Genomic DNA, 14055 nt, shown 5'->3' on the forward strand with positions numbered 1-14055 from the left:
GTATCCTATTGTTGGGGAGAAGGCTTGACAAAAGAACCAGAGCTATTTTTTTGACCAAGAAGAATACCATTAGACAGTGAACATACGTCATTGCTTGATAAATTTTTGATAAGGCATTCCCTAAAGAGTGAATCTTCTGGCACATTTTCTTCTTTTCACTCCTGTGGAAACTGAGACTCCTTATGCTGACAGTAAAATGTCATACCACATATTAACATTCTACTTTTTTTTTTTTTGAGATGGAGTCTTGCTCTATCGCCCAGGCTGGAGAGCAGTGGCACAATCTCAGCTCACTGCACCCTTCACCTCCCGGGTTCAAGTAATTCTCCTTCCTCAGCCTCCGGAGTAGCTGGAGTTACAAGCGCCTGCCATCACGCCTGGCTAATTTTTGTATTTTTAGTAGAGACGGGTTTTTGCCATGTTGGCCAAGCTGGAACTCATGTGATCCACCCGCTTCAACCTCCCAAAGTGCTGGGATCACAGGTGTGAGCCACTGCACCCGGCCAACATTCATTATTTTAAAAAATTCTAACAGAACAATGTTTACCCATTCATAAACATAAAACCATCAGTCCTGATAATGAGTTAATACCTGGAAGAACCTTCAATTCAACTTCATCACTATACTTTGGTGGCCCACCACTTTCCACTACGCAGCGATAAAGCCCGCCATCTCCTTCAGTTGCATTGCTGATAACCAGCATTCCACTTGGAAGTTTGATAACTCTATCATCCAGAAGAAGGGGTTGTCTGTTCTGTTCCCACCTCACAAACGGGACCAAATCTGCATTAACTTCACAATTCAGAATTGCGTTGTCCCCAGCATAAACTGAGGAAGGTTCTGGTTGGCTGGTAAATCTTGGAAGACCTGGACAATAAAGGAAAAGAAGAAATAAAATTGTATTAAATATTACTTTAAAATTTTGTCTTGGGGACCAGGAGCAAGTCAGCTCACATGGCTGCAACATATGGCAGAACCAGGGCTGAGAAGAAAGTCCATGGAAATTAGCTAAATACAGGGATACTGGGCAAATAAGTAAATGCATTAAGGATAACTGGAATCAGATTCCTCACAGTTAGAGAAGCGAGGTACAAACACTGAAAAGGAGATGGGTAGAATAAGTCCTATGGTACTGGTCTAGAATGGAGGTATCAGTGTAAACACCATGGTTTTATATAATCATAGATATAAAAATATATATATGGATATCTATCTAAATATAAAAGTATGTGTGAAACATGTACACATTTTGTCTAGTCATTACATATTCGTTGCTATACCTATGTATTTCCTAGCCCTGTCCACAGAGAAGGTCCAGCATCGATATCACTTCAGTAGCAATGGTATATATGGTGTCTCTACCTTTTCTAAATAACTTCTTGGAGAAATGGCCAATTCTAAGAGTGCAGAAGGAGAGAAAGCACAAGACGAACCTGGTACATCTTACGACATAAAGTAAAAAAACTGTCCAAAGAACAATGTGGACATATCAAAACGGCATAGAAGTCAGACTGAAGGGAACTTCCTCCAATTAAATCTGGGATAATGGTATTAACATGCATTATAACCCACTGAATAAAACAAGAATCTGTCGGTTCATGCAAATGTAAACAAATAAGTGGAAGAAAAGGAAAAGCTCTACCTTATAGAAATTATGGAACTAGAAAAATCACCATTTGATAGTAATAACTAACTCAGGTATGAATCCTCAATGGATACCAAAACTAGTAAACAAAAATGTCATGAGGAACAGTATATTTACAGAGTATAAAAGTATCTCTTCCCAAAATACTCATTATTAACTAACAAAAGCACCAAGCTTTACAATGGAGAAACACTGCACAGACCACCTTAAGTAGCAAAAGTTAACATCACCAGCAACAGAACAAAATATCACATGCTTCTTGGCATGATGCACTGAGAACACAGCATTACTTCTGTGGTATTTCTCCCAAAAATGCGAATCTGAATCTATTCAGGGAGAAATCAAACAAACCCAAAATAAGGCAAGGAAAAACCAAGTTGTATCTAAAGAGTTTAAAAAGACACAGCCACCAAGTGAAATATGTAATCTTGGGCCAGAAAGAAGAGTATGTGTGGGAGGAAGACGGGGGGTACTCTGCTTTTGGTTTTTACTATAAAGAACATTATTGAGATGATCAGTGAAATCTAAATTAAACAGTAGTATTGTATTAAGGTTAATTTCCTAATTTTGATGGACATCTATGGTTATCTAGGAGAATGTCCTTGTTTCAAAGAAACACACATGTAGGTATTTAGGTGGCAGTTACAGGAAAACCTGTCGCAATTTATTCTTAATGGCTCAGAAAAAAATATGTATTTGGATGTATGCATATTTGGGGGGATAAGGCAGATATGATAAGATGTTAACAATCAGGTAATCTAGGTGAAGGTATATGAGATTTCTTGGTTCTATTCTTGCACCTACTCCCTAAGTTTAAAATGATCTCAAAATAAAATGTGAACAAAAATGTCATCATAAATATAGATGCCACAGGATGTAGTAGCTAAGAGCATCAGTTTTCAAGTCACATATCTGAATCTGAATCCCAACACCACCACTTCATGGGTGTATGAAGTTGGCAAGTTATTTAACCACTCCCTAAGACTGTTTCTTCAGAAGTAAAATGAGAGTAACAGGCCTCACAGGATTGTTAAAAAAAAAAAAAAAAGTACTTAAAATAAATAATTTATATATAGTATATTGCATAAACACTTAACTAGCTAATATAATATCTAAAAAGTGACTGCTATGCTCAGAATGAAACAAAATGTTTCTTTAAGGAAGAGCAAACAAATCATGAGAAATGATTACAGGTTTTCTAGTTTTATGATGGTGAATTAGTCCAAACATAAATCACACAGGTTTTACATTCCTGCAATAAACTGTTTCTTTTTCTTCTTATTATTATTTTTATTTCAAGGGGGTTTTTGAAGGAAAAAAATAAAGATAAAATTATCCAAAAAATCTGCTTTTTTTCCTTGAGCTCCCAAGATTTGACCAAAAATCTACTTAAGAAACCAGAATATCAGAAGAAAGGAATTAACAAAGATAAACACAGAATTTAATAAAGTTGGGGAAAGGAAGAAATCTTAATAAAACCAAAATATGGTTCTATTTTAATTTAATTTATTTATTTTTTTTTTTTTTTGAGACAGAGTCTCACTCTGTCACCCATGCTGGAGTGCAGTGGCACAATCTTGGCTCACTGCAACATCTGCCTCCAGGGTTCAAACAATTCTCCTGCCTCAGCCTCCCAAGTAGCTGGAATTACAGGCGGGCACCACCACACTGGCTAATTTTTGTATTTTTAGTAGAGATGGGGTTTCACCATGTTGGTCAGGCTGGTACCAAACTCCTGACCTCAGGTGATCCGCCCATCTTGGCCTCCTATAGTGCTGGGATTACAGGCGTGAGCCACTGTATTTTTAAAGAGTCAAAAAATTCTTCCTCCTGAGGTCTCATGAAAATTAATAATTTTCAAAATGTAAGCTCACAAAAACATGGAGAATTGGCAGACAAGAGATTTCGAAAAATTTCTGAGTAGGGAAAGCAGATGGAGGACTAGTAACTGACATAACAAGGCAGGGAACACTGCAGCTTCCTGCGCTCCCAAGAAGGAAGCCAGTTGTCCTGCTGCCTCTGGAGAACTGCGGGAGAAAAAGGACAGTGGGAGTAAAACCCGGAGTTGACAAGAAGATATTAACAATGTCTGTATTTAGAACACCCTATTACCCCACCTCTGGGCACAAAATACTCACAGCCAGCATACTGCCCAGGCAGAAAAACAGAAATTTTGGTTGTGGAGAAATGACACAGCTCAGAGAAAAAGACCTCTCAAACTTAATTCTATGAGCTACCTATTTAATGTTCTTTCAAAAACTTCCCTTCTTGCTTGACTTGGCTACAATCAGTTTCTACTGCTTGCAACCAAAAAACTCTGAGTCTTTTAGAATGGCAATTTGGCAGAATTTTTTTAAGTTTTATTGATATATAATTTATATACCATAAAGTTCACTATCTAAAGTACATAATTTAATATTTTTTAGTATATGAACAAAGTTGTGTAATCATCACCATAATCTAATTTCAGAACCTTTTCATCATCCCAGGAAGAAATCTTGTACTCACTTGCAGTCACTCCGAATAACCCATACCTACCCCACGACACCTAGGAGTGGAATTGCTGGGTCATATGGTAACACTATGGTTAACATTTTGAGGAACTGACAAACTAGTACCTTTTAATTGCACACACACACACACACACACACACACACACACACACACACACACACACACAGTGTATCCTATGATCCAGCAATCCCAATTCCAGTAATCTGTTTTATAGAAATAAAGATTTGCAGAAGGCAGTTCACTATAGTACTGCCTATAACATCCAACAATTTTAATCCGTTTAATTGTTCATCAATAAAGAAATCTTTAAATAAATCACAGTATGTATATCTAGACAATGTATACTATGCAACTATTTAAAAGAATTTTTATTTAATCCCTTAGCTTGGGTACTATTTACTCCTGATACCTAGGGCCAAGAGTGGGTTAAATAACTTTCCTACAGAACCCTGTATGCAGTCACTGCAGAATGTATCACCTTCTCTGGTGCTGCTCGCTTAGATATGGGTCAAAAAAATGCTTCCTGAAGGTATCAAAGCTAAGAGGAAGAATGGACAAACTTAGCAGAGGAGAAGAAAGTGAGGAAAAGGTGGAGGATAAAATTAACAGGCAGTGGGGATGCCATGAGAAAAGGCTGGAAGGCAGAGAATAAATGAAAGGAAACAAAACACTCACTACTGCCAGTGCTTAAAACTGTGGTGAGGGTGATGGTGGATGTAGGGGACAGGGGTGGGGACAGAGGCAGGGTGAAATGTTAAGAAATAAGGTTGGAGAAGTGGAAGACAGCTCATAAAAGGAATCAACAGGCCTGTTATTTGAGAGTTTAGATGTTACCTTGATGGTGTTACTGGAGGATCACTGAAGGGTGAGAAAGAGTACTCTAGCTAGGGTGGAGACTGGACTGGAGGAGGGGAAGAATAAGGTAGCAGGCAGATGCTTATAAGGCTGTGGTGAGGGAAGACTGGGAGTAGCCTCAGGAAGGAGAAAGTGGATTAAGTACAGAGAAATTAGGAAGCAGAATTCACTGGATTTGATGATAGTATATGGGGGGACAGCTGAGAGGAAGCAGCCCATGAATAAAGCTCAGATAAGAGATATTTAAGAACTTAAATTATAAACAGACACTGACCTAAGTGACATTGTAGAGGCAATCATTATACCAATTTATTTATGAAACATGTTGGAGAAAGCCTGGCAAATAGATTATTTTTTAAGGGAGAGAGAAGAAAGAAAAGAAAAGGAAGAAAAATAAGAGGAAAGAAGGAAGAAAGGAAAGAAGGGAGGGTAGAAGGGAAGGAGGGAGAGAAGGAAAGAAAGAAAAGGGAAACTGGAAAAAGGACCCGTTTTCTTCTTCTTTTATTTTTCCATCCTCAATCTATGACTATGGAATAATTACAGAAACTTTTTGTCACACTCAAATTCAACTTTGAGTATTTGTCCCCAAAGAGGAAAAAAAAACAGCCATTATGCTCTGAATGTATGAGCAAATAATACTCTGGAGTGAGCATGAGATGGGAAACCATAATCCTGGAGTAGGAATGAGATGGGAGACTACTGTCTCTGAGGTTCTATCTCACACATGGGCGTTTCACCAAGGAGAGAGTAAATACAGGACTTAAAGATAACATTTTTGTATAACATGACCCTTCACAAAAACTATTTCATCTGGTACTCAAGTAAAGAAACACTATCTCAGGAATGCTAGTATCTACTACAAAACAGACATGACTTACTTAGAAACCACATCTTACTCTTCAAGATCCCTAATTTTTCTTACACTTTCCATCATTCTTCAAATAAGGATATTCTGAAAAGGAGGGAAAGTTCCTCTCTTTATAACTTTCTGCTCTCCACCTTAATATACACTCTCTAGATTTTAAAACAATTAATCCAATTGAATGTCATTTCCTTGGTTAAGGCATCAAGGAACCAGGATTCTGACTTTACTGCAAGTTTTGCAAAACCATACTAAATGGTTATGCTGGGTAAGACAGAAATTGGCCGTCAAAGTGATTTAATTTTCCTATACCACTTCTTCTGCCACTTCCAAGTCTAAAAGGAGAAAAGAACTGCTCGGTACTTCTGATAGCAATAGTAAGCCATCAGACAAGTGGAAACACGCTACAGTTTATTCTCTACAGCACTGAGCAAGCCCTATAGCAAGGTCCCATAGACAGAGTACATGCACAATTGATATCTGTTAAATGAGTATGTTTGTTGCTACTAATTTAAAGAAAACTCCAAGAGAACAGTGCTTTTATCAAGATGTACATGTTATAAATATTTGAAAATGCAAAAAAAAATCATTTAAAACTTACCTGCTACTGTGAGCCTCGCTGTTCTACTGACAATAGTTCCAAGACTCTCAACAGTGGCCACACACTGATAATAACCTTCATCAGGTTTATTGTGTTTGGAATGCACAACATTGCTGATAAATAAAGATCCATCCGGGAGAAGCTGGCGTCGATCATCTGATACTAAGTTTAAAAAAGTTCCATCTTTTTTCCATTCAATTTTTGGAGAAGGCTCAGAATATGCTGAACAGTTTAATATAACAGAAGAGCCTCTAACTGAGAGTGTATCCACCGGCTCCACCAGAAAATAAAATGGAGTGAACGTTCGAATGCTGGCTCCTACAAAAATAAAGAAAAAGAACAAAGTTAAGCAAATCTTTCTTCTACTATTTCTGTCAGAAAATATATTACTAACAAGTCCAAAAATTATTAACTGTTGCTCTTTGGATGTGACACATAAATATAGTCATCTCACTATAAATGTCTAATAAATAAGATTTACTTTCAAGTAGGAAACCAAACTTTGACCCATTTAGAAGAACATTAGGGGAAAAAAAAACCTTCCACCTGAGATAAACAAGCCTTGTTAAATGACATCAGTATCCAATAAAAGTTTTATTTCAAACCCTAGAATTAGATTTATAAATACCTTAAGTTACTGCATTCAAAGTGAAATTCTCTGTTGAACATAAAGGAGGCAGAAAATTAAAATGATTCTTAAGAGGTATCTTTTTATGTTTATTAGTTATTTGTATTTTTTCATAAATTTACTATACACATACTTTGTCCATTTTTCTTTCTTTTTTTTTTTTTTTGAGACGGAGTCTCGCTCTTTCACCCAGGCTGGAGTGCAGTGGCGCGATCTAGGCTCACTGCAGGCTCCGCCCCCCGGGGTTCACGCCATTCTCCTGCCTCAGCCTCTCCAAGTAGCTGGGAACTACAGGCGCCTGCCACCTCGCCCGGCTAATTTTTTGTATTTTTAGTAGAGATGGGGTTTCACCGTGTTAGCCAGGATGGTCTCGATCTCCTGACCTCGTGATCCACCTGCCTCGGCCTCCCAAAGTGCTGGGATTACAGGCGTGAGCCACCGCGCCCGGCCCACTTTGTCCATTTTTCTAGAGAATTTATTCATCCGACTGACTTTTAAAAGCAATCTGCTATCAAATTTTACAAATATTCTTTTTTCCAATTAACTTTATAATATTTGTTATAAGAATAAATTTTAAGCTACATAAAACTAAACTTTATACTTAGGTCTTTTTTATCCCAAGATTATAAAAAATTTCAGCCTTGCTTTGTTCTATTACTTTTGTGATTTTCTACATTTAATCTTCATCTAGAATTCATTTTAGTGTAAAGAGCATGGAAGGAATTAGCTTAATTTCTCTAAGTCCCTGTCAGTTCTTTGAACATGGGAAGAACAAAATTTAAAGAAAAATATTTGCTATAAACCTTATATTCTCAGCCTGTTGGAAAGCTTTCCAACTTAAAGCTTTATCACTTTTCTTCAAGAAAACTTCTGACCAGTTCCCTTGTAAACAACTCAAGTTGTCATCAGCTTTCTTCATGTGAAAAATCAGAGAAACCCAATCCAGCAAATGAAACTAAGACTGTTTTTTGAATATATCTACACACCTCTTTATAATTTATTTACATTATGAATTTAAGGATGACATAAATTCTATATTATATAATGAACAAACAGCTCTAAAGAAATATAAAACACACTGGCAGAGGGAAGGAAATAACATTCAATTGTTTTAAAAGTTTTTCAACACTTCAATGATAAATTCTAATTCTAATCAGACTAATTACACTTTCCCAAACACCACAAGCAGGTATTAGAAAAGAGGTGGCTGGGCACAGTGGCTCACGCCTGTAATCCCAGCACTTTGGGAGGCCAAGGTGGATGGATCATAAGGTCAGCAGTTCGAGACCAGCCTGGCCAACATGGTGAAACCCCATCTCTACTAAAAATACAAAAATTAGCCAGGCATGGTGGCACATGCCTGTAGTCCCAGCTAGTCGGGAGGCTGAGGCAGGAAAATCACTTGAACCCGGGAGGTGGAGGTTGCAGTGAGCCGAGATCACACCACTGCACTCCAGCCTGGCAACAGTGAGACTCCGTCTCAAAAAAAAAAAAAAAAAAAAAAAAAAAAAAGAGTTTCAGGTCTCTATGCCCATTTAATGACCATGAAATTTATTTTATTTTTTAAGTCTTAAAATTCCTGAAAATAAGCTTAGAAATTTTTAAAAAGTAACCTGCAATTAGTTTCTTATTACTATCAAAATGTTTATGTTGCATTAGTTTACTGGAATCATAGTAGAATAAACACATAAACAAAAAGTATAAAAAGATAGCTAAACTAAGAGAAATTACCTTTATATCTTTACTGTGTAACTATTAAATCTCTATTATACCCCCCAAACTTAACTCAGAAACTTAAAAGATAAATGTGTTAGATTGGTGGCCAAAATACGCAAATTAAAAATCTGAAGTATTGTATTACTGATAATAAAATACATTTTATTTCAAAATTACAACACAATTTTTGCCATTTGAAAAAATACTCCCAAAATTACAATTTAAATGTTTTGCAGTTTAACACTGTCTTGCTTTTTATGTCATTTTTAAAATTGAGCCGGGTTGAACAACAACAACAAAAAAGTATATGTGTCTGAAAAATTAAGAGCGAATTACACTCATAGGAAAGCTTACAAATGCCTTTCAAAATCAAGGCACTTCAAAATTTTTACAAAAAATATTCACTCTAAATTACTGAGAACACAGTGTTACTCAAATATTTCTGTACATAAGTTTGTATTTTGTTCTCTCAGTAGGAGGGCAGTGACCTAAGACATCCTCTCTTCACTTAAAACCCCTCAAAGGCTTGCCGCTGCCTTTTACAAAGAAACCTGAAGGAACTCCTTTAGCCGACCACCTGATCTAGCTTCTGCCTATTTCCAGCTCCCTTGCATTGCTCTCCCAGTCAGTTCCCCACAGCTCCTGCCTCTTCACACAAGCTATTCCCACCACCACTCCTTTTCAGTCAGTTCTCAGTCTTCCCTCAAGCTCAGCTTAAATATCATTTGCTCAGAAATGCTGTCTGTCCCAGGTGCCCAGGCAATGTTAGTTTTGCCTGTTCTAAGCAAGCATGGTGTATGCGCTATCTACAGAGCACTCCAAATAATCTTTGAATATCTGTAATAACTTTAAGTTAAAGTAGAGAGGTTCCCAAACTTGCTTGGCTCCTGGTACTCTTATTTTCTCTACAATTTCTTTCAATAATTCCATAGGTCAAAAGAGATAGCTAACCATTCTATTTTTTTTTAACAGTTAGGTTCAAACAAATGAGTATCTATGTCCCAACAAATTAACACCTTTTTGAAAAAATAATACATGCAAACTGAAAATATATATATATATTTCATTTTAAAATAACCACAATTAGTTACTATGGGATGTTTGCACCTATAGGGCCCTGCACAACTTCTAAAACTTAAATGCTGTGCAACTAAATACTGCCACCCACATTTCCTATTCCACATTGATTTTTGCATAGTACTTGCTTTTTAAAACAGTAACCACCAAAAGCTCAACTTCACAAAGATATCCCAGGCACAAAATGAAGATGGCACAATCAGATGTTGAAACTGTGAACTACCTTGAGATAGAAGTTCGCATAGTGTCCAACAGATGTGGCATGTTTCCCTAGAAGTTTGAAATGACCCTGGGAGTTCTCTGAGGTGCCTTTGGGTATCTCAGGGTATAGTTTGGGAACTGCAGGCTTATGATCTATCTTTCTACAGTTTTCATTTGCTATATTCCCAGTACCCACCTAGCACGGTGGATGGTACCAATCTTTAGATTACATAACCAGATAACTTCTAAAAATTTCCAATGGTTAAAGTATTAATGAGAGACTGCAGGTTCCATTCTAATAATGGCCACTTAGTATCACTCCCTTCCATGCTAAGACTTAATCAGTTTTTGTAAATTCTGATGAGTGTTTACAAAACTATATGGAAGAGCAAAAAAAAAGCCAGTAAGAGCCAAAGTAATTCTGCAAAACAAAGTAAAGGGACTCCACTCGTTAGTTACCAGTATGTATAAAGCTATAGTAACTAAGCCACTGTGGCTCTGGAGCAGGGGATAAAGACACATAACAGGCTATAAAGCCCCCAAACAGAGCTATATATATTTGGAAACTTAATATGTAGTAGAGATGACATTTTAAATCAATTGAGACAAAGGATGAACTAACTACTCAATAAATGTTACTAGGACAACTGGTTATCCATATGGGAAAAAAATGAGATGCCTACTCACACCATGTAATAACAGTAAAAGCACTTACGTGTTTCTATGTACCAGATAATGTTCTAAATATTTTCTACATAATAACCACTCATTTAAGCTTCACTATTATCTTACAAAACAGGTACAAGAATCAGCCTCATTTTAGAGAGGAAAACAAAAAATACATAAATGTTAAGGACCTTGTCAAAGGTTGAACAGATAGTAAATCACAGAACCAGGGTCTGTGATCTTATACTACATTACTGTTAGCTATTTGTTCATTATCTGTGATCTTATACTACATTATACTACAATGTCACTCAATACAGACATAAAAATGTATTCAAGGCCTATAAAAAACCTAAGTGATAAAAACCTTAGAAGAAATTTTAGGAAAATACAAGGATAATCCTGGAGTTAGGCAACCTTTTAAATCAAAATAGGAAACTAAAAGCTAGAAAAGAAGAGGCATGTTTTACTTTATTGCATTAAAAAAAAAGAAACTTTTTATGGAAAAATACCATAACAAAGCAAAAGACAATGGATTGGGGGGAAAATTGTGTCACATGTAACAGGTAAAGAATTTAAAAGGTTAAATTGTTCAATACAAAAATGGGTGAAGCTATGTTCCAATAAAACTTTATTTACACAAATAGGTGGCTGGATGGATTTGATCCATTTATTGCAGTTTGCTGATCCTCGCCTTAGAATATTATCCAGCAAAAAAATGAGTGGGCTACGTTTCAGTTGATGTAGAATCAGTTCTGTGAAAAATGAATAATGCAGATGAGTGTAAATTATATAATTTTATATGTATATGATTATATGCACATTGAGAAAGGTAGAAAAAATGTACACCAGGTTGTTACTACTGGTTACTGGGAGGGGAAAGCTAGGAGAAAGGGAGTGGAGGAAAGATAAAAATCCCCAAGCAGATAAAATAGTTCCATGATAAAAATCATCTTGTATGTACAATCCACTTATAAATACTACACTGGCTGGGTGCTGTGGCTCACCCCTGTAATCCCAGCACTTTGGGGGGCCAAGGCGGGTGGATTGCTCGAGCCCAGGAGTTCAAGACCAGTCTGGGCAACATGTCTAAACCCCATCTCTACCAAAAAAACAAAACACAAGAAAACAAAAATTAGCCAGAAGTGGTGACCTGTACCAGTATTCCCAGCTACTTCGGAGGCTGAGGGTGAGAGGATCACTGGAGCACGGGAGGCAGAGGATGCAGTGAGCCAAGATTACACCACTACACTCCAGTCTGGGTGACTGAGGGAGACCTAGTCTGTGTGACTGAAGGAAACCTTGTCTCTAAATAAATAAATAAATAAATAAATATTATACCTTTATATGTGGCAGGTGTGATGTATGTTCACACTCGTGTAAATACCTAAAGAAAAACATTTTTTTAATGGTCACCAAAATAGGGATTATCTCAAGAATTTCCGTTGATTTTTAATTTTTTCTTTCACCTTTGGTATTGTCTAAATATTTTACATAAAAATAGTATTACTTAAGCAGAAATATAGCTATCTTCATTCATAAATTCATACATACATATAGTCTGCACAGGAGAGGAACATTATGAAAAGTCTGGGGTACATTTGTATGCTGAGATTAAAAGAGTGTCAAGATACATAAATAAAAATGTACATTCGAAATATGTAGAGTATGACTCTTCTGATATTAAAATATGTACACATGTACAGATGCTTGTGTGCCCATATTTAAATGCAAATACAAAGGGAAAAGACTAGAATAACAAACACTGAACAGTTAACATTGTTTTCTCCCTGGGGAGAGTAGTGGGTTTGAGCTGCCAACGGAGAGCGGAGAGCATACAGGGAGAACACTTTTTACTCCAGGTATTTCTGTATTGCTACCTTTGTACATATATATATATATATATATATATATATATATATGAACAATTGCATACACATTCTTCTTATCTTTTTCAGTAACAAAAATTTTGTTGGTGGTGGTGGTGAACAATCCTTTGCTGGGAACAGGAGATTATTTTCTAAAAGATCTATCACCATTTTCTTTACCCACTTTTTGTTACAATAAAAGGGTTATCAAACACTCACTCCTTAGCTGACTTTGTATAAAAACTGGCTTATACTTCTCCCCAGGGACCTGACTCCCAGCCATTTATATTTGCTTAATTTTGGTTTAGTATGGCCAGAGTCACTGGATTCCATTTTGAAATAGGTTTAATGATCCTATCTAACATCTTCTACATTCCCAAGTCTCTTCAAATTTCTCACGTCTTAGTGGAATAGCTCTCACTTCTTGATAGACTATTCCTCACGTTCTGATAGAATACCTCACACTTCTTGATAGAATTCCATCTTACAGAAAGAAAATATCCACAGGGAACTTCTCTCTGTTGTAACTCCCAACAATATCAACAAATCATATCACTTGGTGCATGTCTTAATTGTGTGACCAGTAATAATTCTAAACTTCATTGTATCCAGAGTAAAACATTAACATATGGTATTTGAATACTTGCAGAAATAAAATGAAATCTGTCTTATTGCTAAAAGAGGTTCAAAGTTTAGTAGTAGCAGAAACGCAGGGCAGAAAGATAAGCAGCATTTTTATATACCTACCAAATGCAAGCATTCTGTATAATGTTCGTTGTAAGAAAAGTATCACTTTATTATAATAAGCTAAGACACTACTGTCAAAGGACCTCCTTTTTTTTTTTTTTTTACTACTTGTTAATGTTTCTTTCAACCATCCCATCCCTTCTCGTCAGTCTCCAAATCCTACATTTCATCCATCCTGATTCTTTAGTGTCCACTATCACTATGCAGTTCAGACTATCTTGCTTCAAGTTCTCAACTACCTTAGAAAACTAGAAAATTAAAATAACATTCAAAGATTTCAACAACATTCATGTTATCAACTAAGAGCAGGCAACACTTAAGAGTTAACAAACATTTTCCACCCTGTTTTGCCACGTAACAGTTAGTGCTCCTGGTTCCAGAGCTCAGTCTCTCTCTGCCCTGCACAGCTAATTTCTCCAAAGACTGATCTACCTCAGACACATCATCTTCCCTATATTTCAACTTTACAGAACCCCTCTCCTGGGGAAAACATGCAATTAATTGTTAATATTATACAGATCATTTTAATTGTCTGATAAACATATATGCTTTTAAAACTTCATGGCATACAAATATACCATAAAACCAGTGAGTGTCAATGTCTAATCAAAGCTAGATCTGAAATTCTTGTTCAGGATCATAATGTCCTATAGGGAAATCCTAGGGTGATTCAA

General features: G+C 36.4%; 1 protein-coding gene across 8 annotated transcripts in view; it reads right to left on the minus strand.

The window, feature by feature from the left end:
• NEO1 (neogenin 1) overlaps positions 1–14055 on the minus strand; it is a 267305-nt gene that overhangs the window by 192031 nt on the left and 61219 nt on the right. For all 8 annotated transcript variants that reach the window (XM_032174196.2, XM_032174198.2, XM_032174189.2 and 5 more), the window contains exons 2-3: positions 6479–6796; positions 593–868 (exon numbers count right to left, since the gene is read on the minus strand). In XM_032174196.2, coding sequence (XP_032030087.1) covers positions 593–868; positions 6479–6796 — 594 coding nt within the window. The remainder of the gene's footprint in view (positions 1–592; positions 869–6478; positions 6797–14055) is intronic.

The sequence above is a fragment of the Hylobates moloch genome, unplaced genomic scaffold (assembly GCF_009828535.3).
Source record: "Hylobates moloch isolate HMO894 unplaced genomic scaffold, HMol_V3 SCAFFOLD_14, whole genome shotgun sequence".
Taxonomy (NCBI): Eukaryota; Metazoa; Chordata; class Mammalia; order Primates; family Hylobatidae; genus Hylobates; species Hylobates moloch.